Source organism: Pteropus vampyrus, unplaced genomic scaffold (genome assembly GCF_000151845.1).
Source record: "Pteropus vampyrus isolate Shadow unplaced genomic scaffold, Pvam_2.0 Scaffold98, whole genome shotgun sequence".
NCBI classification, from domain to species: Eukaryota; Metazoa; Chordata; class Mammalia; order Chiroptera; family Pteropodidae; genus Pteropus; species Pteropus vampyrus.
In genome coordinates this window covers 1,038,604-1,058,299 of record NW_011888879.1, presented here as the reverse complement: position 1 = coordinate 1,058,299, position 19,696 = coordinate 1,038,604, and the positions used below count along the sequence as shown (strand labels likewise).

Here is a 19,696-nt window from a genome sequence, read left to right as displayed (position 1 = left end):
TGGGAAGTGACATGGAGGGGACCTGCCAGGCAGGTGTCTAACGGAATTAAGCCCACAGCAGTCAAGCTTGCATCTCCACCGTGTAGGAAGTGGGACTTAGAGCCCTGGTTCACACCATGTACAGAACGGTACCTAAATGTAAGAAAAGTTAGGAAGAGCTGCTCCAAAATACAGGAGAATATTGATATAATTTTGGTTTTCCTTAGCAAGCAAAACCCAGAAGCTATAAAAAAAAAAAAGATTTACGAATTCCACTACATCAGATTTAGAGCTTCATAAAACAAATGACATTAAACACGAGGTTAATGGGAACCTGACTGACTGGAAGAAAATATTTGTGCAGAGAACAGATGGAAGTTAATATTCTTTTTTTAATAACGAGCTTCTGCAGCGTAACCAATCCACGAGGAGAGCGACCGAGGACAAGTCGAACTTGGCTCTGGTCCCGTGGCTTGGGCTCCCTGAGCAGGAGGGTGTGGCTGGGGTTCCCTCAGGGGCTGCCGGGGTCAGGAGGGCCCCTGGCTGCCCCTAGAGTGTCTGTGCGCCTGGTGCTCCAGGGCTGAGATGCTGGCCTTGGTGTCTCTGCAGAAATCCGCCCTGATCGTGCGCGGGCCCCGGGACGTGAAGAAGCGGGAGCTGGTCTTCCTCCAGTTCCGCCTGAACCAGAGCAGTGAGGACTTCAGTGCCATCGATTACCTCCTCTTCTCCTCCTTCCAGGAGTTCCTGCACAGGTGGCCTCTCAGCGTCCCCGGCGGGCGTGTATACACTGTCTCATTCGGCCTTGCACGTCGCTGGGCACAGCGGGGGCTGGAGGGGGCTGGAGGCAGGGAGGCCACTGGGCCAGCGGGCCAGCAAGGGCTCCTTGGGACTGCCGAAGCCCCGGTGCTCCGAGGGGCCTGGCCACCATGCTCACCCTCTGCAGCCCTCAGTGCCCGCTGCCGGGAGCAGGTGGGGGGCTGCAGGGGGCTGCAGTGGCGGGGCTGCTGCCTCGAGGTGGGTGACCACCCCCCACCTCTAGCTGGGCACCAAGCATAGCTTGCAGAGGAGGCTGGCGGGCAGAATCCTGCTGTCACGCCTGATGAACTTGGACCTTTCTTCTCCATCCTCTCAGCCCAGACAGAGTGGGCTTCATGCAGGCCTGCGAGCGCGCCTATTCCAGCTGGAAGTTCTCGGGGGGCTTCCGCACCTGGGTCAAGATGTCCCTGGTGGAGACCGAGGAGGAGGACGGGAGGGAAGCGGTGGAGTTCCGGCAGGAGGTAGGTAGCGCTGGGTCTGCTTCGCCCTGCGGGTGACACTCACCCCGAGTTGGACAGGGAAGCTTTGTAGAGATGGCCTTGGCGCGGGGCCTTCAGGGTGAGAGCGGCCCCCGGGCCGGGAGTTCCCATGTTCGGCGCACGTGCCGGGCCCTCCGTTACAGCCCGTCCTCGCAAGACACACGGGCGGGGCAGAGACGGCCGCTGCGCCAACCCCAGGCTGGTGTCTTGCCGCAACCTCCCCGGTGCTCTGAGAGGCTGCCTAGAAGATGGATTATTTGCAGGGAAGAGAGACTAGATACGGTGGCCTCTGAAGTGTTGTGGGCACAGGAGTAAAATACTAGCTTTTTGTATTTTTTAAAATCCCATCCTTTTTCTATTTTTGAATGTTTCATAATGCATGTAACATTAGGACAGTAACGGTAATGCTCCATCACATCCGAAGGTATAAATATGTTGGGTGCACGCTCAGAATTTTTTACTAATGGGAGGTGTGATCCAAAGGCTTTCAGCCCACTGGCCTGGAGCCAGGAGATGTGCCAGGAGTCTCTAGCCGTGATCCTGATGAGAGGGGACCTTGGAAAAAGGTATGGCAGTGAGGATGGAGAGATGAGATATTCTGGTCACCTCAGCAGGGCTGTTGGTCAGTCATTACCAAAAGCAATGCTTCCGCTGCCTCAGTGGCTCTCTGCCTCCTGCCGGATCCGCACACAGCCAGCCAGGCCGCAAGCTTCGGTGGCTGGGAGCCTGTGGAGGCAGCGAGGAGACGAGGAGACAGGGCTGTGCTCATGCTCTCTGCTCCTCCTGGGGCGGGAAGAGAGACATTCCATTTGGACTGGGATCCAAAGGGCAGTGTGGGGAAGGGGCCGAGTGGGTGTGGATGACCGACTCCAGCCAATGGGGCTTGTTCAGGGCTGCCCCGTCCCCAGCCCTGGCCCCCAGGACTACTCCAGATTACAGAGCTTTGGGAAGAGCAAAGAGCCAGTTTTCTTCAAGAGGACAGGCTTTATTCTTGCCTTAGGAGGTGACAGCCCCTGCTGGCAGTAGGTCCTTAAAATGTTCCTGTGTCGCAAGATAACTCATCTCCTGATTTTTATTCCACCCTTTTCTCCAAGAACCCCAGGCCCTTTCTTGCCTGGCCCCACAGCAGCTTAGGAAGGGGACTCGTATGTTCACCTCACGGTGAGGTGCAGCCCGCCCCGCTCTCCGGGTGGCCCCAGCTGTGATCTGAACACGGGGCCCCAAACCCCAGTGGACCTATACATATTAGAATGTTTTATGTGCTTTTTATCATAGTCTTCATTGGAAGTCTTGGCAGGGGACACAGATCCTTGAACAGTATTTTAGATGCTTTCACGTCACGCTCAAAGTTTAAGATACTTTCATACACATTGTGGCGTTGACCCTCTCCACACCTCAGTGAGGTGTAGGCTTTCTGTCCGCATTTCATGGGTGGCAAAGCAGAGGCTCAAGTCAGAAGATAGACCCAGCCCATCTGCCTCTGGCACCTGTGTGCTGTCTGTGACACCATGCAGGCCCTTTAGTGACTGGCGCCCAGATCTTCCACGTCTGTGGTTTACGCGGGATGCTCAGCCGGGTGGAGCTGAGGCTGCACTTTGTCCCTGTAGACTCGAAGCATCAAAATACTCAGCTCTTAAGATCAAGTATTTTGAAATTTGTGGTTTTTATGGCTTTTAATTGTCTTACACGGTACTTTGGTGTAATTGGTGACTATTCAGCTCACCTATCATACACCGCAGATCCTATCCATTTCCCCAAAGAGCCGTGGGAACCAGGGCAAGGCCTGGGCTCTGGCACCAGTTTCAGGGGGTCTTGCATGAGAGATTTTTGGCTCTCTTCCTGCAAGATGCTCTGAGGGGAGCCAAAGTCCAGTCATCCCTAACTGTGCTCTCCTTTCCCACGGCCCAGGCCAGGTGACACTGCTCTCTCTCCTCTGTCCCTAGACGAGTGTGGTTAACTACATTGACCAGAGGCCAGCTACCGAAAAAAGTGCTCAGCTGTTCTTTGTGGTCTTTGAATGGAAAGATCCTTTCATCCAGAAAGTTCAAGATGTGAGTATTATTTAAGGTTGAGAGAGCACTTGGGCTTGTCCTTGTAAGCTGTCTCTGTCTTTCCTAGCAGTTCATTTGTATTTAAGACATTCATGTTCTGTACCATTTGTGTTTAATCGATTTTGTCTTCATCACTAGACTATTCCTGTGATGGCGGGGACTATGTCTTTTGTTCACCGTAATTTATTCGGTGTCTAGCAGAGTGCTTGGTACAGAGGAGCTGCTGAGTCATAACATTAATTGAATGAACTGAGTAGAAAGCATTAAGCTCATATCTAGATTACTGCTATTCGGAAGCCATTCTTTTTCGGATGAGAACTTATTATTTGTAGTAATTCAGAGGAGAAAGGTGCAAATAAAAAATTAACAGGATCAGTTAATGCCGGATTCTCAGATTCACAGTCTTGAAGGGGAGGAGTAATGAGACAGCTTCACTAAAGAAGCATTCATGAGACATTGTCCACCACAGCCAACCTCAGATCTAATACTGTTGGCATGTAGATCATCACATAATGTCCTGACATGGCCGTGGCTTGGGGGAAGATATTTCATAACTGAGACTTAAACAGGGAGTCTCTTTGTGACACAGATGTCCTCCATTATCACCCACGTTAATCGTGGATCGGCGAAGCCGTGTACAGAGAGGCATGCGCTGAGGCTTACTGAATCGAGATGGGGTGGAAGGATGAACGCCTTCAGCTCCACACGTAAACGCGTGATCAGCATTTCCTAACCTGCTTTATTCAGTAAGAGGTACCCGTTACGGGCCAGTGTGTGTGTTGTCACTCAGCTTCACAACAGTTCTACGCAGTGCAGGTGATACAACCATTTTACATAGGTAAACCCCAAGGTTCAGATTGTCTAATGTCATCCTACTAAACTGGGACTTCAAAGTGCGGTTTACCATGATGGGGAACTCACAAACCCAAGATGTGACATCAGCCTTGAAGAATTTAACATTTAGCGAGTGAGCCATTTATAGCTGTAAAGCGACTAATTCCAGACAGTAACTGCTGGAGGAGACAGTGGGATAGATACCTCTGCTGCAGTCGAGAGGGTTTTGGCTTAGTGGACAGAAAGCTCTGAGGAGCCCTGGAGGGTTAGTAACTCTGGGTGGGAGGAAACATCACAGGCAGGGCCAGGAGTCCGTGAGGTGAGTCGTTGGACTGGATGGGAGAAGCTCGAATCACTGCAAAATGGGGAGAAAACAAGGGGAACTGCCTTTCTTATGGGTTGGGTAGAGTTTTAGGGAAATTTGGCTCAAAGCAAGGTCACTTATTGTAGATTAGACCAAAAATCTTAAGTTCACTACTGAGTATCTTATTTGTACGGAGCTTTTTTGAAAAAGTTTTTTCTTTCAGAATCACTATTGTATCTTCCTCTTCAAACTGAACTGCGGACATTAAAGTATGAATGAAGTACAGAGTTAGGACAGTTTCAGAACCAGGCATTTTTCTTGTTGCCCCAGTGACATTAGAAAACCGAAGCAAACTAATAAACTCGTATTTGTTTCTGTTTTTCAGATAATCACAGCCAATCCTTGGAACACAATCGCTCTTCTCTGTGGGGCTTTCTTGGCATTATTTAAAGCAGCAGAGTTTGCCAAACTTAGTGTGAAATGGATGATCAAAATTAGGAAGAGGTACCTTAAAAAAAGAGGCCAGGCAACGAACCACATAAGCTGAAGTCGCCTCACGCTGTTGGCAGAACTGGTTCTCACCACTTCTGCTCTGATGAGCCGAGCACCGGAGCTCCTGCACTCACCGGAAGGAACGGGCTCTGCTGGGAGGGACAGCCTCAGGGGACAGACCCAGTGGAGAACCTCAAGTTATTTAAGTACTTAAATTATTGAACATTTTTTGACTAGGACACGAATAGGGTTTGTGGAAGATGGAATTATATGTATATATCTGGTGTTCTGAAGGTTTGTAGAAGCTGCCTTTCTTCTTCTTTGGTTTGGTGTATAGTTCAGCCCTAACAGGATATTAAGGCTCTGCTGTTTACCTCAGGTTTTTTTCCAAGGCTTTCAAAGTGGACGGAAGATGGAGTGACTATCTAGATGTGGAGGTCATGCTTTGAAAACTGCACTGTGCACAAAGGCAAAAACTCTTACGTCTGGCAACATCTGCCATTTACATGGTCCAGCTTGACAAGCTTTCTCATGTTAAATGTTAAGTGAAACTTTTAAAGCTACTAGAAACAAGCAATTAGATTTCCTGTGGACTGACTGGTCACCTACCTGTCTCGTTAGAATATTCGTTGATGCAGGTAATGTTTAGAGTGATTAACACCCAAAAGCACTAGTATGTATATACATAGCAGATATTCAATGTATTTTGGTGATTTCATTAACAGGTAAATAAAAGTTAGGCTAATACAAAAGGAATCAGTGTGCCAGTATTAATATCTGCTCCATCAGTAGGCACAGGTACGCTTTCGTTCTGTGAGCTCCAAATAAAAGGCAGCGTGAGCCTGGACTCTGAGATGGATGGATCTGGACCCCTGAGGTATGTCATGACTGCGTCCAGGAAGGGCTAGGGTGAGCATGGCAGTTGATTGTGGATGATCAGGAAGAGTGATGGATCAAGCCCCATGAATAAGCTACAAAACTACCCATCTGAGAAAGGGGCACTTTCTGCTTTTCCTTTGACAGATGAATACCACCTGGGTATTTTTTACATGGTAGCCCTAAGCTGATTTGAGGTTATGAAACTGTTTCCAGAGTTTTAAATTATTTAAATGCTTTCTGCATCCACAGAGGACTTGGTAGCATTTCCTGAATTTCATAGCCTGCCTTTAGGTAATTCAAAGAGAAAAATGCAAATGTATCTAATGTCTAACTTAGCAGCAAGGAACTTTTTTGGTTGAACTATTAAAAGTAAACTTGCATAAAGGAATATTCCCTGCTTTTCTATGCCACTGGAGCATGCAGATTTAAACCTTAGTTTAGGTCTCATCTCTCAAATCTTGCTGTAAGACAATGCAAAACCAGGCATTTGTAAAGCTTACATTAACAGTACTGAAAACCAGGTGTGTACTTTTAAAGTACCTCTAAAGGTGACATACCACTTAGTAAATATCTGATAAAATTTGCTCCAGTGAACATCCAAAAACTGCACTTTCTGCATTGTGGAAAGTGGAGAGACCTCTTAATTGTGCTTTAGAGTAAGTAGGTAATTAGGAAGTGAGCATTTTTAGCTCATCAAAGAAAAATATTAGCTGCAGCCTGCCAAAATCTACATTGGCTGCTTTTCAGTATGTGCCTAAACCTTCCACAAGACAGAGACTTCTTTAGACCTAACCCTCACTTTCTGGAAAGGCAGGGCCTGCCTTTCATTCTGTTTGTTCTGCAGTGAGGCCCACGCGTCCACCTGCACCGCCTCCAGCTGTCAGTAGTGCAGCTGGCCTTGGCTTAGTGCGGAGGGTCTGGCAAGAACACCTGGATCTGGAGGTAAGGTGGCTGCCTTATGAGCCATGTACTGAAAAGGAAGAGGTCTTTTTCTCCTGGGACCACAATGAACAAAAGGAGTTGCTTTTACAGTGACCTAGGAACAGTGTGCAGAAGCAATGCTGGTTTTTCATGGGTGTGGAAGGCTGGAATCAGGCATTAGTAGTTGGGAACTTCATGATGTCTGACTTCTGACCCTGCCCAATCTCCCTGCCCCCCATAAACAGTGCTGTTATTTATTACAGTTTTAGAGATTTAGCCTCCTGAGTCTATTTTAATTAAAACTAACATTTAAAGTATGTTAAACTCACCCTCTGAACATAAAGGGATGTGAAGGATATCCTGGAACTTAGAATTTTATGCAAATATTCTGTAAAATAGATATGTATCTGTTTTGATAAATGGCTGGAATACTCAATCTGGCACAATCTTCCTATTTAGTTAGAACATATCCCACCATTTGCCTTAAAGTTTTCTGTGTGTGTATGTGTATACTACATGTATAAAGGGATGCCTAAACTTAGAGCTGAAAAAAGTAGAGACGACATAAGGCAAAATACAAACATGGACTTTATTAAATGCTGCTCAATCCCCCAATGAAGATCTTTCATTACAAAACAGTTTCCCACACAACTGCAAGTTAAGAGATTGGAATGGTACTCTGATAACAAAAGATGTGAGAAATTCTTCACCAAGTAAAAACATACAAGACTTCTCTATAGTCAATTTTCTCAGAACTCTACAGAGGAAGCCTACTGCATTTCCTTTAAATAAAGCCAGGCAGTGACAACGAGTGCTCTGCGTCACCACATTGTGGGACTCAAAGCCTCCATCCCTGGGTCAGGAGGGGCCGGAGGAAGGGCCGGCTGTGAGGACTGGAAGGGCCCTGCCTGCAGGAGGAAGCAGAGGAATGAAGGGAGAGGCAGGTGCGTGTTCACCTGCGCTGCCTCCACTAGTGCGCGCTCGGCCCTGGGGCGCTGCACGTGAAGGGGGCAGTCGTGAGGAACACTCTGAAGAATTTGGTTTACTTTCCCAGCTTTTATTTATATTTTGTGCTTTAAAAAGCCTGGAGATTTAAGTTTTTGCTCAAATTCCAGAGTACAGTAATATCTCTAACATAAAGGAAGGCTTCGGGCAGGTAGTTCCCTCCATCATATTTCTGGTAGGGACAAAGGGCAGGGTGAGGGTTATACCTTAGTTTTATTTTAGGAAGTACTTTTTCCTAGGATATAACTAAGGTCTGCAGCAGTGTGAAAAGCACATTATAAAAGGGAAAAATATACAGAGCAGACTACTCTATGTGCAACACAATCAAAAGAATTCAAGTCATAATTCCTTTCCACTCCCATAATTATATCACTCATTATAGAAGATAAAGTTCATTCATTTCTGTGAAACTTCAGAAGTGACACAATAAATCAATGATTAGACAAAGGTTACAATATACTGTGGCCATGATACAGCACAGAGCTATGTTTAGTCCATACATTTTTTCATTTACAGTTGCCAGAAAAAAAATTGGCCTTTAATTATATTATACTGATGAGGTTTGTTTCATAATTTTTACATATTTCAAAAAAGTGTACAAAACTGCCTATCCAACAGAAGTGACAGGCTTTTTTTATTCGGTACTTGTATTGCTGAGAATACTGTGCATGTTGTAAGCACTGTTCTGTTTTTCTAGAGCTTTCTTTAGCTTTAGCTCCTCTAATTTTTTCCATAATTCTTCACGTTCCAATTCCTTCTTTTTCTCTCTGTAGGTAAACCAAAATTTTTGTAATCAGAAACTTTTATTTCAGAGCCTGAAGAACGTGCCGTTTGGCAGTTACCCACTTTGCACTTAGATCCCTCTACTAAAGTGTTTGAGGCCAGTTACCAGAGAGGACACCTAGTCACTCTTCTCTCCTGAGTGTAATTGCCACCCCGGTGCCTCTCCTGTACCAACCAGAAAGTGCTACTTGCTTCCCCTCCTCTACATGGCATCACAACCATCACCACCACCACTGCTTTATGGCTGACAAAGTACTTTTTTTAAAAAATAAAAGTAATTAAAATTTTTTCAATTACGTTGATCTACAATATTATATTAGTTTCAGGTGTACAGCATAGTGATCGGACATCTATGTAACTACGAAGTGATCACCCTGGTAAGTCTAGTGCCAGTCCGACACCATACAGTTATTACATTATTACTGACTATACTCCCTATGCTGTACTTCACATCCGTGTAACTTTTTGTAACTACCAATTGTACTTCTTAATCTTTTCACCTTTTCCACCTATACCTCCAACCCCTCCTCCCATCTGGCAACCATCAAAATGTTTTGTTTATCTATGAGTCTGTTCATTTATATTCTTTAGATTCCACATATTAAGTGAAATCATGGTAACTGTCATTTTCTGTCTGACTTATTACACTTAGCACAATCCCCTCTAGATCCATTCCTGTTGTCGCAAATGGAAAGCTTTCATTCTTTTTTATGGCTGAGTAATATTCTATTGTATATATGTGCCATATGGTCTTTATCCATTCATCAGCTGATGGACACTTAGGTTGCTTCCATATCTTGGCTACTGTAGAAAATGGTGTAATGAACAAAGGGGAGCATGTATTTTTTAAGTTAGTGTTTTGGATTTCTTAGGATAAATACCCAGGTGTAGAACTGCTGGATCATATGATAGTTCTATTCTGAATTTTTTGAGGACCCTCCATTCTGTTTTCTGTAGTGGCTGTACCAATCTGCAATCCCACCAACAGTGCATGAAGGTTCCCTTTTCTCTACATCCTCACCAATACTCGGTTGCTTTACTGATGATAGCTATTCTGACAGGTGTGAAATGATAGCTCATTCTGGTTTTAATTTGCATTTTTCTGATGAGTAGTGATGTTGAACATCTTTTCGTGTTTATTGGCCATCTGTATGTCGTCTTTGGAGAAATGTCTTTTTAGATCCTCTGCCTATTTTTTAATTGGATTGTTGGTCTTTTTGATGTTACATTGTTTGAGTTCCTTATATATTTTGGATGTTAACCCCTTATCAGACGAATCATTGGCGAGTATCTTCTCCCATTCAGAAGGTTGTCTTTTGTTTTGGCGATGGTTTTCCTTGCTGTGCAAAAATTTTGTTTGATGTAGTCCCATTTGTTTCCCTTGCCCAAGGAGACACATCCAAAAAAATATTACTAAGAGCAATGTCATCTAGGAGTTTTATGGTTTCAGATCTTATATTTAAATCTTTAATCCATTTTGTAATAATTATTCTTGTATATGGTGTAAGAAAGTGGTCTTGTTTCATTTTTTTGTATGTATCTGTCCAGTTTTGTCAACACCACTTACAGACAAGACTGTTGACCCCACTGTGTATTCTTATCTCCTTTGTCAAAGATTAATTGACCATACAGGCATGGTCGGGCTCTATTCTGTTCCATTGATCTGGGTGTGTTTTTATGCTGGTACCATGCTGTTTTTGATTAATATAGCCTTGTAACAGAGTTTGATATCTGGTAGTGTGATACATCTAATTCTGTTTTTCTTAAGATTTCTTTGGCTATTCAGGGTCTTTTTGGTTCTATATAAATTTAAGTATTATGTGTGCTAGTGCTATGAAAAATGCCGTTGGTATTTTGATAGGGATTGCTCTGTATCTATAGATTGCTTTGGGTAGTATGGACATTTTAACGCTGTTAATTCTTCCTATCCATGAGCACGATATATGCCTATTTTATTTGTATCTTCTTCAGTTTCTTGCTTCAGTGTCTTAAAATTTTTTGAGTATAGGTCTTTTACTTCCTTGGTTAAATTTATTCCTAGGTTTTTTTAAATGTAATTGCAATTGTAAATGGGATTGTTTTCTTAATTTCTCTGATAGCTCGTTATTGGTATGTAAAAATGCTACCAAGTTCTGAATGTTAATTTTGTATCCTGCTCCTTTACTGAATTCATTTATCAGTTCTAACAGTTTTTTGGTGGAATCTTTAGGTTCTCTCTAGATAGTATCATGTCATCTTCAAATAATGACAGTTTTACCTCTTCCTTTTAAATTTGGGTGCCTTTTATTTCTTGTTTGATTGCTGGGCTAGGATTTACTATTGTAAATCCTAATTTCTATGTTGAATAAAAGTGATGACAGTGGACTTCCTTGTCCCTGATCTTAAAGGAAAAGCTTTCTTGAGGTAGGCCTTTATTGCTTTAATCCATTTCCTGTTTAGGAAAAAAAGTGCAGCTCGCTGCCAGAGTTAAATTTAATTTTACATAAACACACTCTTTGAGGCTGAAGCAAATCTGACTGGTTTTTAATGTGAAAATATAAAAACTGTTCTTGGAATTATTTCTAAACAGGATTTATCTCTAATGCTAATGTAACAAATGTATACATAAATTGGATTCATCAAATGAATCTTGGGCTAACTGTTCAAGAATGTTAACATCACATGTAGGAATGCTATATTTTCTAGGATTTGACATTTTCAGTGATCGAGAATTCCTATATTTTATAAATGCCACTACTAAAAAGATTGCTATAAATAGAATGTCACTTATTTCCAAAGATTATCAATATACTAGAGCGATGAGAAAATAATAAAGCAAGATTTCCGTGGCAAACTTTGGAGATAAGGTTAGACTGTAATCTGCGAGTTATCTTAAGGTGAACATTGCAGCCACAAGCACCACCAGAGACTGTTCTCAGGACAAACAGGAAATGGGTTAAACTTCCCTCTTAGCACTGCTTTGGCTGTGGCCCATAGATGTTGGGTCATTGTGCTTTCATTTTTATTTCAAGGTATGTTTTGAGTCTTCCTTGTTCTCGTTAACCCCACTCATTGTTGAGGAGCCTGTTATATTTAGCGTGCGTGTGTTTTCTTCTTGTAATTGATTTCTAGTTTCATGACACTGTGGTTGGATATTTAATGTGATTTCAGTCTCCAACTTATCAGACTCGTATTGTGGCCTAACATGTGGTCTATCCTGGGAAATGTTCCATGCACACTTGAAAAGAATGTTTATTCTGATGCTGTTGGGTGAAATGCTCTAAAAATATCAGGTCCATCTGGTCTCTAAGGTGTCATTTAAGGCTGTTGTTTCCTTGTTGATTTTCTGCCTGATATATCCATTGATGTCAATACGGTGCTAAAATACCCTACTATGACTGTATTAGTGTTGATCTCTTCCTTTATGTCCATCAGCATTTATATATTTAGGTGCTCCTGCGTTGGGTGCATGCATGTTTACAATAGTTACAGCCTCTTATTGGATTAATCTCTTTATCGTTGTGAAAATCCTCTGTCTCTTATTATAACCCTTGGTTTAAAGTCTACTTTGCCTGAAATAAAAGTATTGTTATCCCAGCCTTTTCAATTAGCATGAAATATCTTTTTCCAACTCTTTATTTTCAGTCTGTGCGTGTCTATTTGAAATAGGTCTCTTGTAGGCAGCATGTTGTCTTTTTATTCATTCGGCCACCCCTTGTCTCTTCAAAGGTATGCAGTTATTGACATTGTTTTGTTTTTGTAGTTCTTCTGTCCTGTCTTCTTCTCTTGTATGTTAATGACTTTCTATAGTGTTTGGATTCCTTTATTTCTTATATATCTTTTATAGATTTTGGGTTTGTGGTTACTGCATGCTTCTTATATGTCAAGTTAGCAGTCTCTTTTAAGTTGATGGTTGCTTAAGTTTGAACACATTCTAAAATCACTATAATTTTTACTCTTTCAATTATTCTGTCATTTTTATATCTTTTGTATTTATCCCATAATTTGTTATGATTGCACATGATTTTCCTACTTTTGTCTGTTTAACCATTGTACTAGTTTTATAGTTCATTGATCCAATGCTTTTACTGTTTGCCTTTGTCAGTGAAAATTTTTGTGTGTAGTATTCATATTTTTGATCTATTCTTCTTGAAGTCCTTTAACATTTCTTGTTATACTGGTTTAGTGTTGTTGAACTCCTTTAGGTTTTTCTTGTCTGGGAAGTCATCTTCCCTTTGATTCTAAATGATGGCCTTGCTGGGTAATCTTGCTTATAAGTCTTTGCGTTTTATCATTTTCATGCCATTCCCTTCTGGCCTGCAAAGCTTCTGTTGAGAAATCACCTGCCAGCCTTATGGGAGCTCCCTGACAGGCAACACTGCTTTTCTGAAGCTACTTTTCTGAAGCTATTTTAAGATTTCTGTCTTTAACCTTTGGTATTTTAATTATGATGTATGTTTGTGTGGATCTTCTTTGGGTTCACCTTGTTTGGGGCTCTGGGTTTCCTGGACTTTTATGTCTATTTCCTTGACCAGGCTAGGGAAATTTTTGGTCATTATTTCTTCAAATAGGTTTTCGATTCCTTGCTCTATTTTCTCCATCTGGTCCCTATGATGCAAATGTTGGTATGCTTGATGCTGTCCCAGAAGTCCCTTAAACTAACCTTTTTTTTCTTTTTGCTATTCCAGTTGGGTGTTTTCTGCTACTCTGCTTCATCTAATCTGCTGTCTATTCCTTCTGATGTATTCATTTCAGTTATTCTTCATTTCTACTTTTTTTTTAATTTCCATTTTTACGTTTCCTACCTCCTTGTTGAAGCTCTCACTGAATTCATCTAAAGTTCACTAAGTATCCTTCTTACCAGTGCTCTGAATTTTGCATCTCGTAGATTGTCTCCTCTTTGGGGGACGTGGTTCTTTGTCTCTTCATTTTGGCTGACTCCCTGTGTTCATTTCTGTGTACTAGGTAGATCTGTGTCTCCTGGTCTTGGCAGAGTGACCTTATATAGTAGGTGTCCTGTAGGGTCCAGTGGCGCAGTCCCCCTGGTCACCTGAGCCAGGTGCTCCACGGGTGTTTCCTTGTAGGTTGGTGTCCTTCTGTTGTAGTTTAGCTTTGATTGCTGTTGGCATGTCAGTAGGTAGGTTTTACCCTCGTGCTGTCTGGCACGAGGGCTGGCCATGATTACAGCAGGCAAGCCATGTGGGGGTGACCCCAGGGAACTGGAGTAGCTTAAGTGGGGGTAGCTTAAGTGGAGCTTTGGTGCCAGCTGAATCCACTTTTTGGGTGTGTCTGCTGTGGAGCTTGTCAGGTGGTGCTCCACTGTGGTTTGAAGTGGGCCACCAGGTGTGTTGATTCTGGAGCACCTTGGGCAGGGCTCTCTTGCAGACCCACATTAGCCACTACAAAGTGATCTGTGGTTGACTGTCGCTTGTGCTGGGCTTGGAGGCACTTGGAAGAAACTGTGCTGCAAACCAAGGCTCGCTGCTAGTAGTGCCAGGTCTGGAACCCTTTGGTGGGCACCACAGTGTGAGCTGAGACCAGCTGTCACTTAGGTCAGGCTGTGGCTTAGTTGGAGCTATGTTTTAAGCCACCATGGCCACAGATTATTCCCAGCTTGAGGCCATCTGATAGGAGCTACAATACAAGTTGAGGATGGTTGTCATTTGTACCAGGTTTATACTGCTTAGCAAGGCGTGCAGAGTATGCTGAGGTCAGCCACTGCTTCTGTCCCTGGGAGATAAATTCCCTGCAGGTAGTCAGTTCCTCCCTGTATGTCCCTGTACTTTGAGCTGCTACATGTGCAGTGGAGCCCAGAGCCAAGTGAGTCCATGCACAGGCCCTCAAGAGGAATGCTGAGGCTCTGGCACTCCTCCGTCTTACTCAGACGCAATCCCCGCTGGTTTTTTCTCAGCTAGATGTTATGGGGACTCCTCAGCTGAGATATCCCTCTGATTCCTAATCACCACATTGTGGGTGTGTGACCTGCCAGTTCCACGTCTCTGCCCTTTCTTTCAGTTATAGTACTTCTTCAGGTGGTTCTCAGTGATGGTTCTGTGATTTCGATGTGGTCATGGGAGGTGAGCACAGTGTCATCTACTCTACCATCTTGACAAAATACTTTTACATTCACATTCTCACATAAACCTCTTTTATAGACCGAAAGATGGCTGCGAGTTCAGTCTGGAGCCATTTCTGGGTGGAATCCATATCCTTTAGCACCACGTCTCTAGCCACTAACCAGTTTGTATCTTAATCTCTCAAAATATTTTAAATTTTGTTTCAACTACTTAATTCTAAGGAAAACATTTCTGAGTACCTTGGGCTAAGCTATTCTGAAGAGCTATAAGAACATGTTTTAAAAAAAAAATACAGGCTTATAGTTCTGCAGTTATGGACAATTTAAGAGGACAAAGGTACTGATTTATGCAGGTAGTTAAAAAAAATCTTAATTATGTGAACTATACATTTTTCAGGTGTTTCATATGATTTTAATCATCTTTTCATTTTTTCCTTGGGATCAAAGACTACATACCTAATTTCTATTCCTGAAAGGTGCTATTTAAAAGAAATATTGCTGAACTTGAATGACCCTGAACTACCCTTTCTCTACTTGCCACAAGAAAATGCAGAGTAAGAACTTATTTTCCAAACAGAATGGGTAACATGCTTATTAGAAGTAAGTGGTAGCTATTGTCCTCAAATGCCAGGTAAAGTGATTTTGATTATTTTGTAATGAAATTCTCAAAAAAAGAGGTAATCACTAAGCCAAATTTCTGAATGCTGGTATGTGCTGCTATTCTCAAAAGTGTATACTGCAAGAAAAATTATTAACAGTACTGAGCCCTAGGCATATCATTATGTGAGTTCCCTCTTCCCAAAAGAGCTATGCTGATTTTAAAATACAACCTTGTTAAATGTGCAGCTTAAAAACAAATTTGTGCAAGGAGCATCTGTGAGCAAGATGGAAGCCATGTGGACGAAAATGTTTTTTATATTAAAAATCAAATTGTATAAAATAGTATTTAAAATTTAGCATAAATTGTATTTCTCAATGCCACCAGACTGATGAAGTCTAAGGCTCAGAATGAGATCAAAATGAGGATTTATGATCCACATTAAAATCATAAGCTAACCACATAAAGGGATATTTACCTGGAAACAACTTAAAAGTGTTTCAAATTGTAATGCTTAATGTAACTGATGTCTTAAACATTATAATTTTAACTTAGATATCTTAGATACATTTAACCTAAAATGTATAGATAACTTTGTACTTAAAAATATCAAATACCTTTGTCTTTCAGCTTTGTATGAGCTAGTAAGGTCATCGAAAAGCTTGCCATTCATTTCCATTAGGGTTTTCAGCACATTGTAGACAAGTGCTACAATGGTCCTAAAATGAAAATAAGCCAGTGCTGGGTTATTGACGCTACTAAAGGATAGGAAACACAACACGATCATCTCTGAAATGGGTTAAGGGTTGGTTGATTCACTTAATCCATTTTAGAGATGATAAACTGAAATGCAACAGGTTTAATAATTGGCTCCAGGTCATACAGCCAGTGGGGGTAGGGGTGATCTATCTGATTCTAAAACTCATGTCCTTCCCACTGTATCATGCTCAGATTAAACCCACGAAAAATGTGGTTATCTTCATATCTGCTCTAGAGTCAAACACCAAATAACAGCATTAAAAGATGAAGAAAAAGATCCAACTACCGAAATTTTAAGTAGAAAGCAGGATAAGGACATCACAGAAGGTAGAATATGCAATCTAAATATCACTGACACAACCGTACGCACTTCAGCTTCTCCCTGGCGTAGTGCTATCTGTAGAGGTGAGACTGTTGTTACTGGCAGCATGTCATTCACACAGTCATTTCTGCATCCTCCACAAATGCTAGACTGGGCTCCCCAGCAGGGGTTGACCACACACTGCTGCAGAATGTCACATCAGATAGTCCTACCTTCAGGGAGATTTGTAATTTTAAGAGCATACAGACACATTTACAACTTAATAAAGCTATAGGTATAAAACTATGTGAGGTTAACCTTGGAATAGGTTACAAATATGTATAGGTTTCATGTATCAGTCAGGAGATCAAATGACAAAAACAGTAAAAACCAAAAACATAAGAATAACAAAACATAAAGTACACTTACTGATTCCAGTGTTCTTTGGAGATTTTGTACAAACTACCAAACATGATTGGCAGAATTTTATCAATATTCTCCTCAATCAAACTAAGAATATATTCATTATTCCAGAAGTACAATGCCCTTTCTGCAACCTAAAAAAGACATTTATAAATGTGAAAACTAAAAGAGAAAAGAAATAGTATAAAAATGGCTTCACTGAAAACATTATACCTGAAAATGAGAACTGGATACACTCTTGGATATCTGCTTAAAAAGGGGCTCTTCAATTTTTTTGAACTGTGTTGGTTCAATGACATCTAAGATTTCTTCAATTTCTCCTAAAAACATCACCTAGGTTAAAAAAAATTTAAGAAACTATGACAAATTATATAACATAGAAAACAAAAATGAGATTAATCCACAAATTACACAGTGGACAAAAAAGGTCTTGACGGCTATTCTGCAGTCTCCCCAGTCCCCAAAGAACATCTCCCGCTTGGGAGCAGAGACAACAGAGGCCTGGTTTATAACCCTGAGATTCACAGCTCTAATAAAATGCACTATTTTTGTTGAACAAAACCAAAACCCACCTCTTTCTGACTGCATGTTTTTGGCCAAAATTTCAGCAATCCTCTGATCACCTGCAAAGAGGGGAAAGTTTAGCCTGAATTAAGCAATGATTAACCCAAGAAATTTTAAATTGTGATTATATCAGTATTCATTCTGAAGTAGATCAATATTAATATCTAAGCATATCCTCAGACTTTTGCTCAGCTTTATACTATTATTATTTATTGAGGACTTTTGTACCAGATATTGTTCTATATGCTAAAGACGTAGTGATCGACAAGACAGATGGGGTCCCTGATTTTCATGAAGCTGGGAGATCAACATTAAGTACTACTGACTACCAGAAAAATATGATGACTGCTAGGGCGAGGGAGACAGGTTATTGGAGAAACTAAGGGACAGATAATTCCTGTTATTTAAACCACTATAACGCACCAAAAAAAGCTAGAAAGCTTTCCAATTTATTTCATAGCTAGCACAGTCTTGATAACCAAATTACAACAAAACAAGGGATCATGAATTCAAGTGAACATAGTTGGAAAAATTTGTATTCAACTGAATATAACAGCATATTAACCGAACAATACAACCTGCCCAATTATAACTTACTCCAGAAATTCCAGGATGGTTCAAAGCTCATTAGAGGTTAAAAGAAGAAAAAACTGAATATCTCAAAAGATATTGATATTTTGACTATTTTGATAAAAAATTTAGTAAACTAGAACTAAGAATTTATCAGAAACCAGCAGCAGCCATATAATGGTTTTTTAGAAATAGGCTGTAAATCCATCTAGGCCTGGTACTTTTGTGGAAACAGATCTCTGACAGCCTTTTAGGCTATTCTGTAAGTTATTGGTCTGGTCCTGTAATGAATGCTCACTCAAACAAAAGTGGAGAGAACATTGCTCTGGAGCCAGTCCAGTAAGATGCAAAAGATCTGATGAATAATTTTAGAAAGGAATACCAGAATTATACTTATTTGTCTGACTATAAAACATATTTTTATAATTTTAAAATAATTACATTTAAAATAAGTATATTAAATGAGTAGGAAAAATTAAAATATGAAAATTCAATATATGGACAGAAAAGATTTAAAAATCAATACCTTTATAAAACAAAGTATTAATCAGATGAAAAAAAGATGTCTTTCATAACAGGAACTAAGGCACATAAAGAATAAAATTTGTAAGAAGTATTTAAGATTTATATGAAGAAAACTAAAACTTTACTGAGTATCATGAAAGAGTATCAATAGATGATTCAGTATTGTACAGATTTCTCCTTTATAAATTTCAAATGCCAATCGAATTATTTTCTGAAAGTAGAAACATTCTAAAATCCATATATGTAAGCAAACAGCTAAGAATTTTTCAGGGAGGGGGAAAATTAATGGAACAGAACGTCAGCAATTAAAACAAGATGGCATTAGCATGGAAACTGACAGAAAAGATATATGAAATAGAGGAATATCTAGACAGACTCATGTATATATGGGGTTTAATATGTGACAAAAGTGGCATTTCAGTTCCACGGGAAACAAATGAATTAGTCAATTAAGAGGTGGTAGCTGGACTGGTGGCTCACCATTTGGAAAGCAAAAATGTAGCTCCTATGCTGGAGAGGCCCATGTGACAAGTAATTGAGGATGGCCTCTGGGCCACCAGCCAGCTAGGAACTGAGGACCTCAGTACAACAGCACCTGAGGAAATGGATTCTGCCACAACCACGTGAACTCAGAAGCAGACTTTTGCCCGTCTGAGCCTTCGTATGAGACCTCAGCCCTCAAAGCACAATCACTGCAGCCCTGTAAGAAGCCCTGACGCAGAGGACCCAACCAGATCATGCCGGAATTCCTGACTCACAGAAATTATTACATAATAAATGTTTGTTGTTTTATGCCACTAAATTTTGTGTTAATTTGTCATTCAGCAATAGAAGACTAATACAGTTCCTTACCCTTTAACACAAATTTCGATTTCAAAGAGGATGTGTCACATGGTGGCCCTCAAAAAGATATGTCTATATCCTATTCTCTAGAATCTATGAATGCGACTTATTTGGAAGATGGATCTTTACAGATATAATTTAGGATCTCAAGATGAAGTCATCCTGGTTTATCTGGGTGGGTCCTAAATCCAATGACAAGTGTCCTTATAAGAGACACACAAAGGAGACAGAAAAGGAGGCAGCAATATGAGACTGCAACAATGCAGCCACACACCAAGGAACACCTGGAGACAGCAGAAACTGGAAGAGACAAGGAACAGAATCACCCCTAGAGCATCTGGAAGGAGTACAGCCCTGACTTTGATTTTGGACTTCTGGCCCTCAGAACTGTGAGAGAATAAATTTCTATTGTTTTGAGCCGCGGGTTTGTGGTAATTCATAATGGCAGCCCTAGGAAACAATTATAAAGTTTTTTATAACCTCAAAGGGTAGAAGAATGTTTTTAGCATGACAAC

At 41.3% G+C, this 19,696-nt stretch overlaps 2 protein-coding genes across 3 annotated transcripts in view; one reads left to right on the top strand and one right to left on the bottom strand.

Annotated features, from left to right (window-relative positions):
• Positions 1-5,711, top strand: part of TMEM206 (transmembrane protein 206) — a 36,266-nt gene extending 30,555 nt beyond the window's left edge. For both annotated transcript variants that reach the window (XM_011364503.2, XM_023533207.1), the window contains exons 5-8: positions 589-731; positions 1,112-1,256; positions 3,218-3,325; positions 4,849-5,711. In XM_011364503.2, coding sequence (XP_011362805.1) covers positions 589-731; positions 1,112-1,256; positions 3,218-3,325; positions 4,849-5,010 — 558 coding nt within the window. In that variant the 3' untranslated portion in view covers positions 5,011-5,711. The remainder of the gene's footprint in view (positions 1-588; positions 732-1,111; positions 1,257-3,217; positions 3,326-4,848) is intronic.
• Positions 5,712-7,320: 1,609 nt separating this feature from the next.
• The window catches only part of PPP2R5A (protein phosphatase 2 regulatory subunit B'alpha), a 64,887-nt gene continuing 52,511 nt past the window's right edge, over positions 7,321-19,696 (bottom strand). Inside the window, exons 9-13 of the mRNA XM_011364502.2 lie at positions 17,252-17,302; positions 16,893-17,012; positions 16,686-16,813; positions 15,814-15,915; positions 7,321-8,527 (exon numbers count right to left, since the gene is read on the bottom strand). Coding sequence (XP_011362804.1) covers positions 8,395-8,527; positions 15,814-15,915; positions 16,686-16,813; positions 16,893-17,012; positions 17,252-17,302 — 534 coding nt within the window. The 3' untranslated portion in view covers positions 7,321-8,394. The remainder of the gene's footprint in view (positions 8,528-15,813; positions 15,916-16,685; positions 16,814-16,892; positions 17,013-17,251; positions 17,303-19,696) is intronic.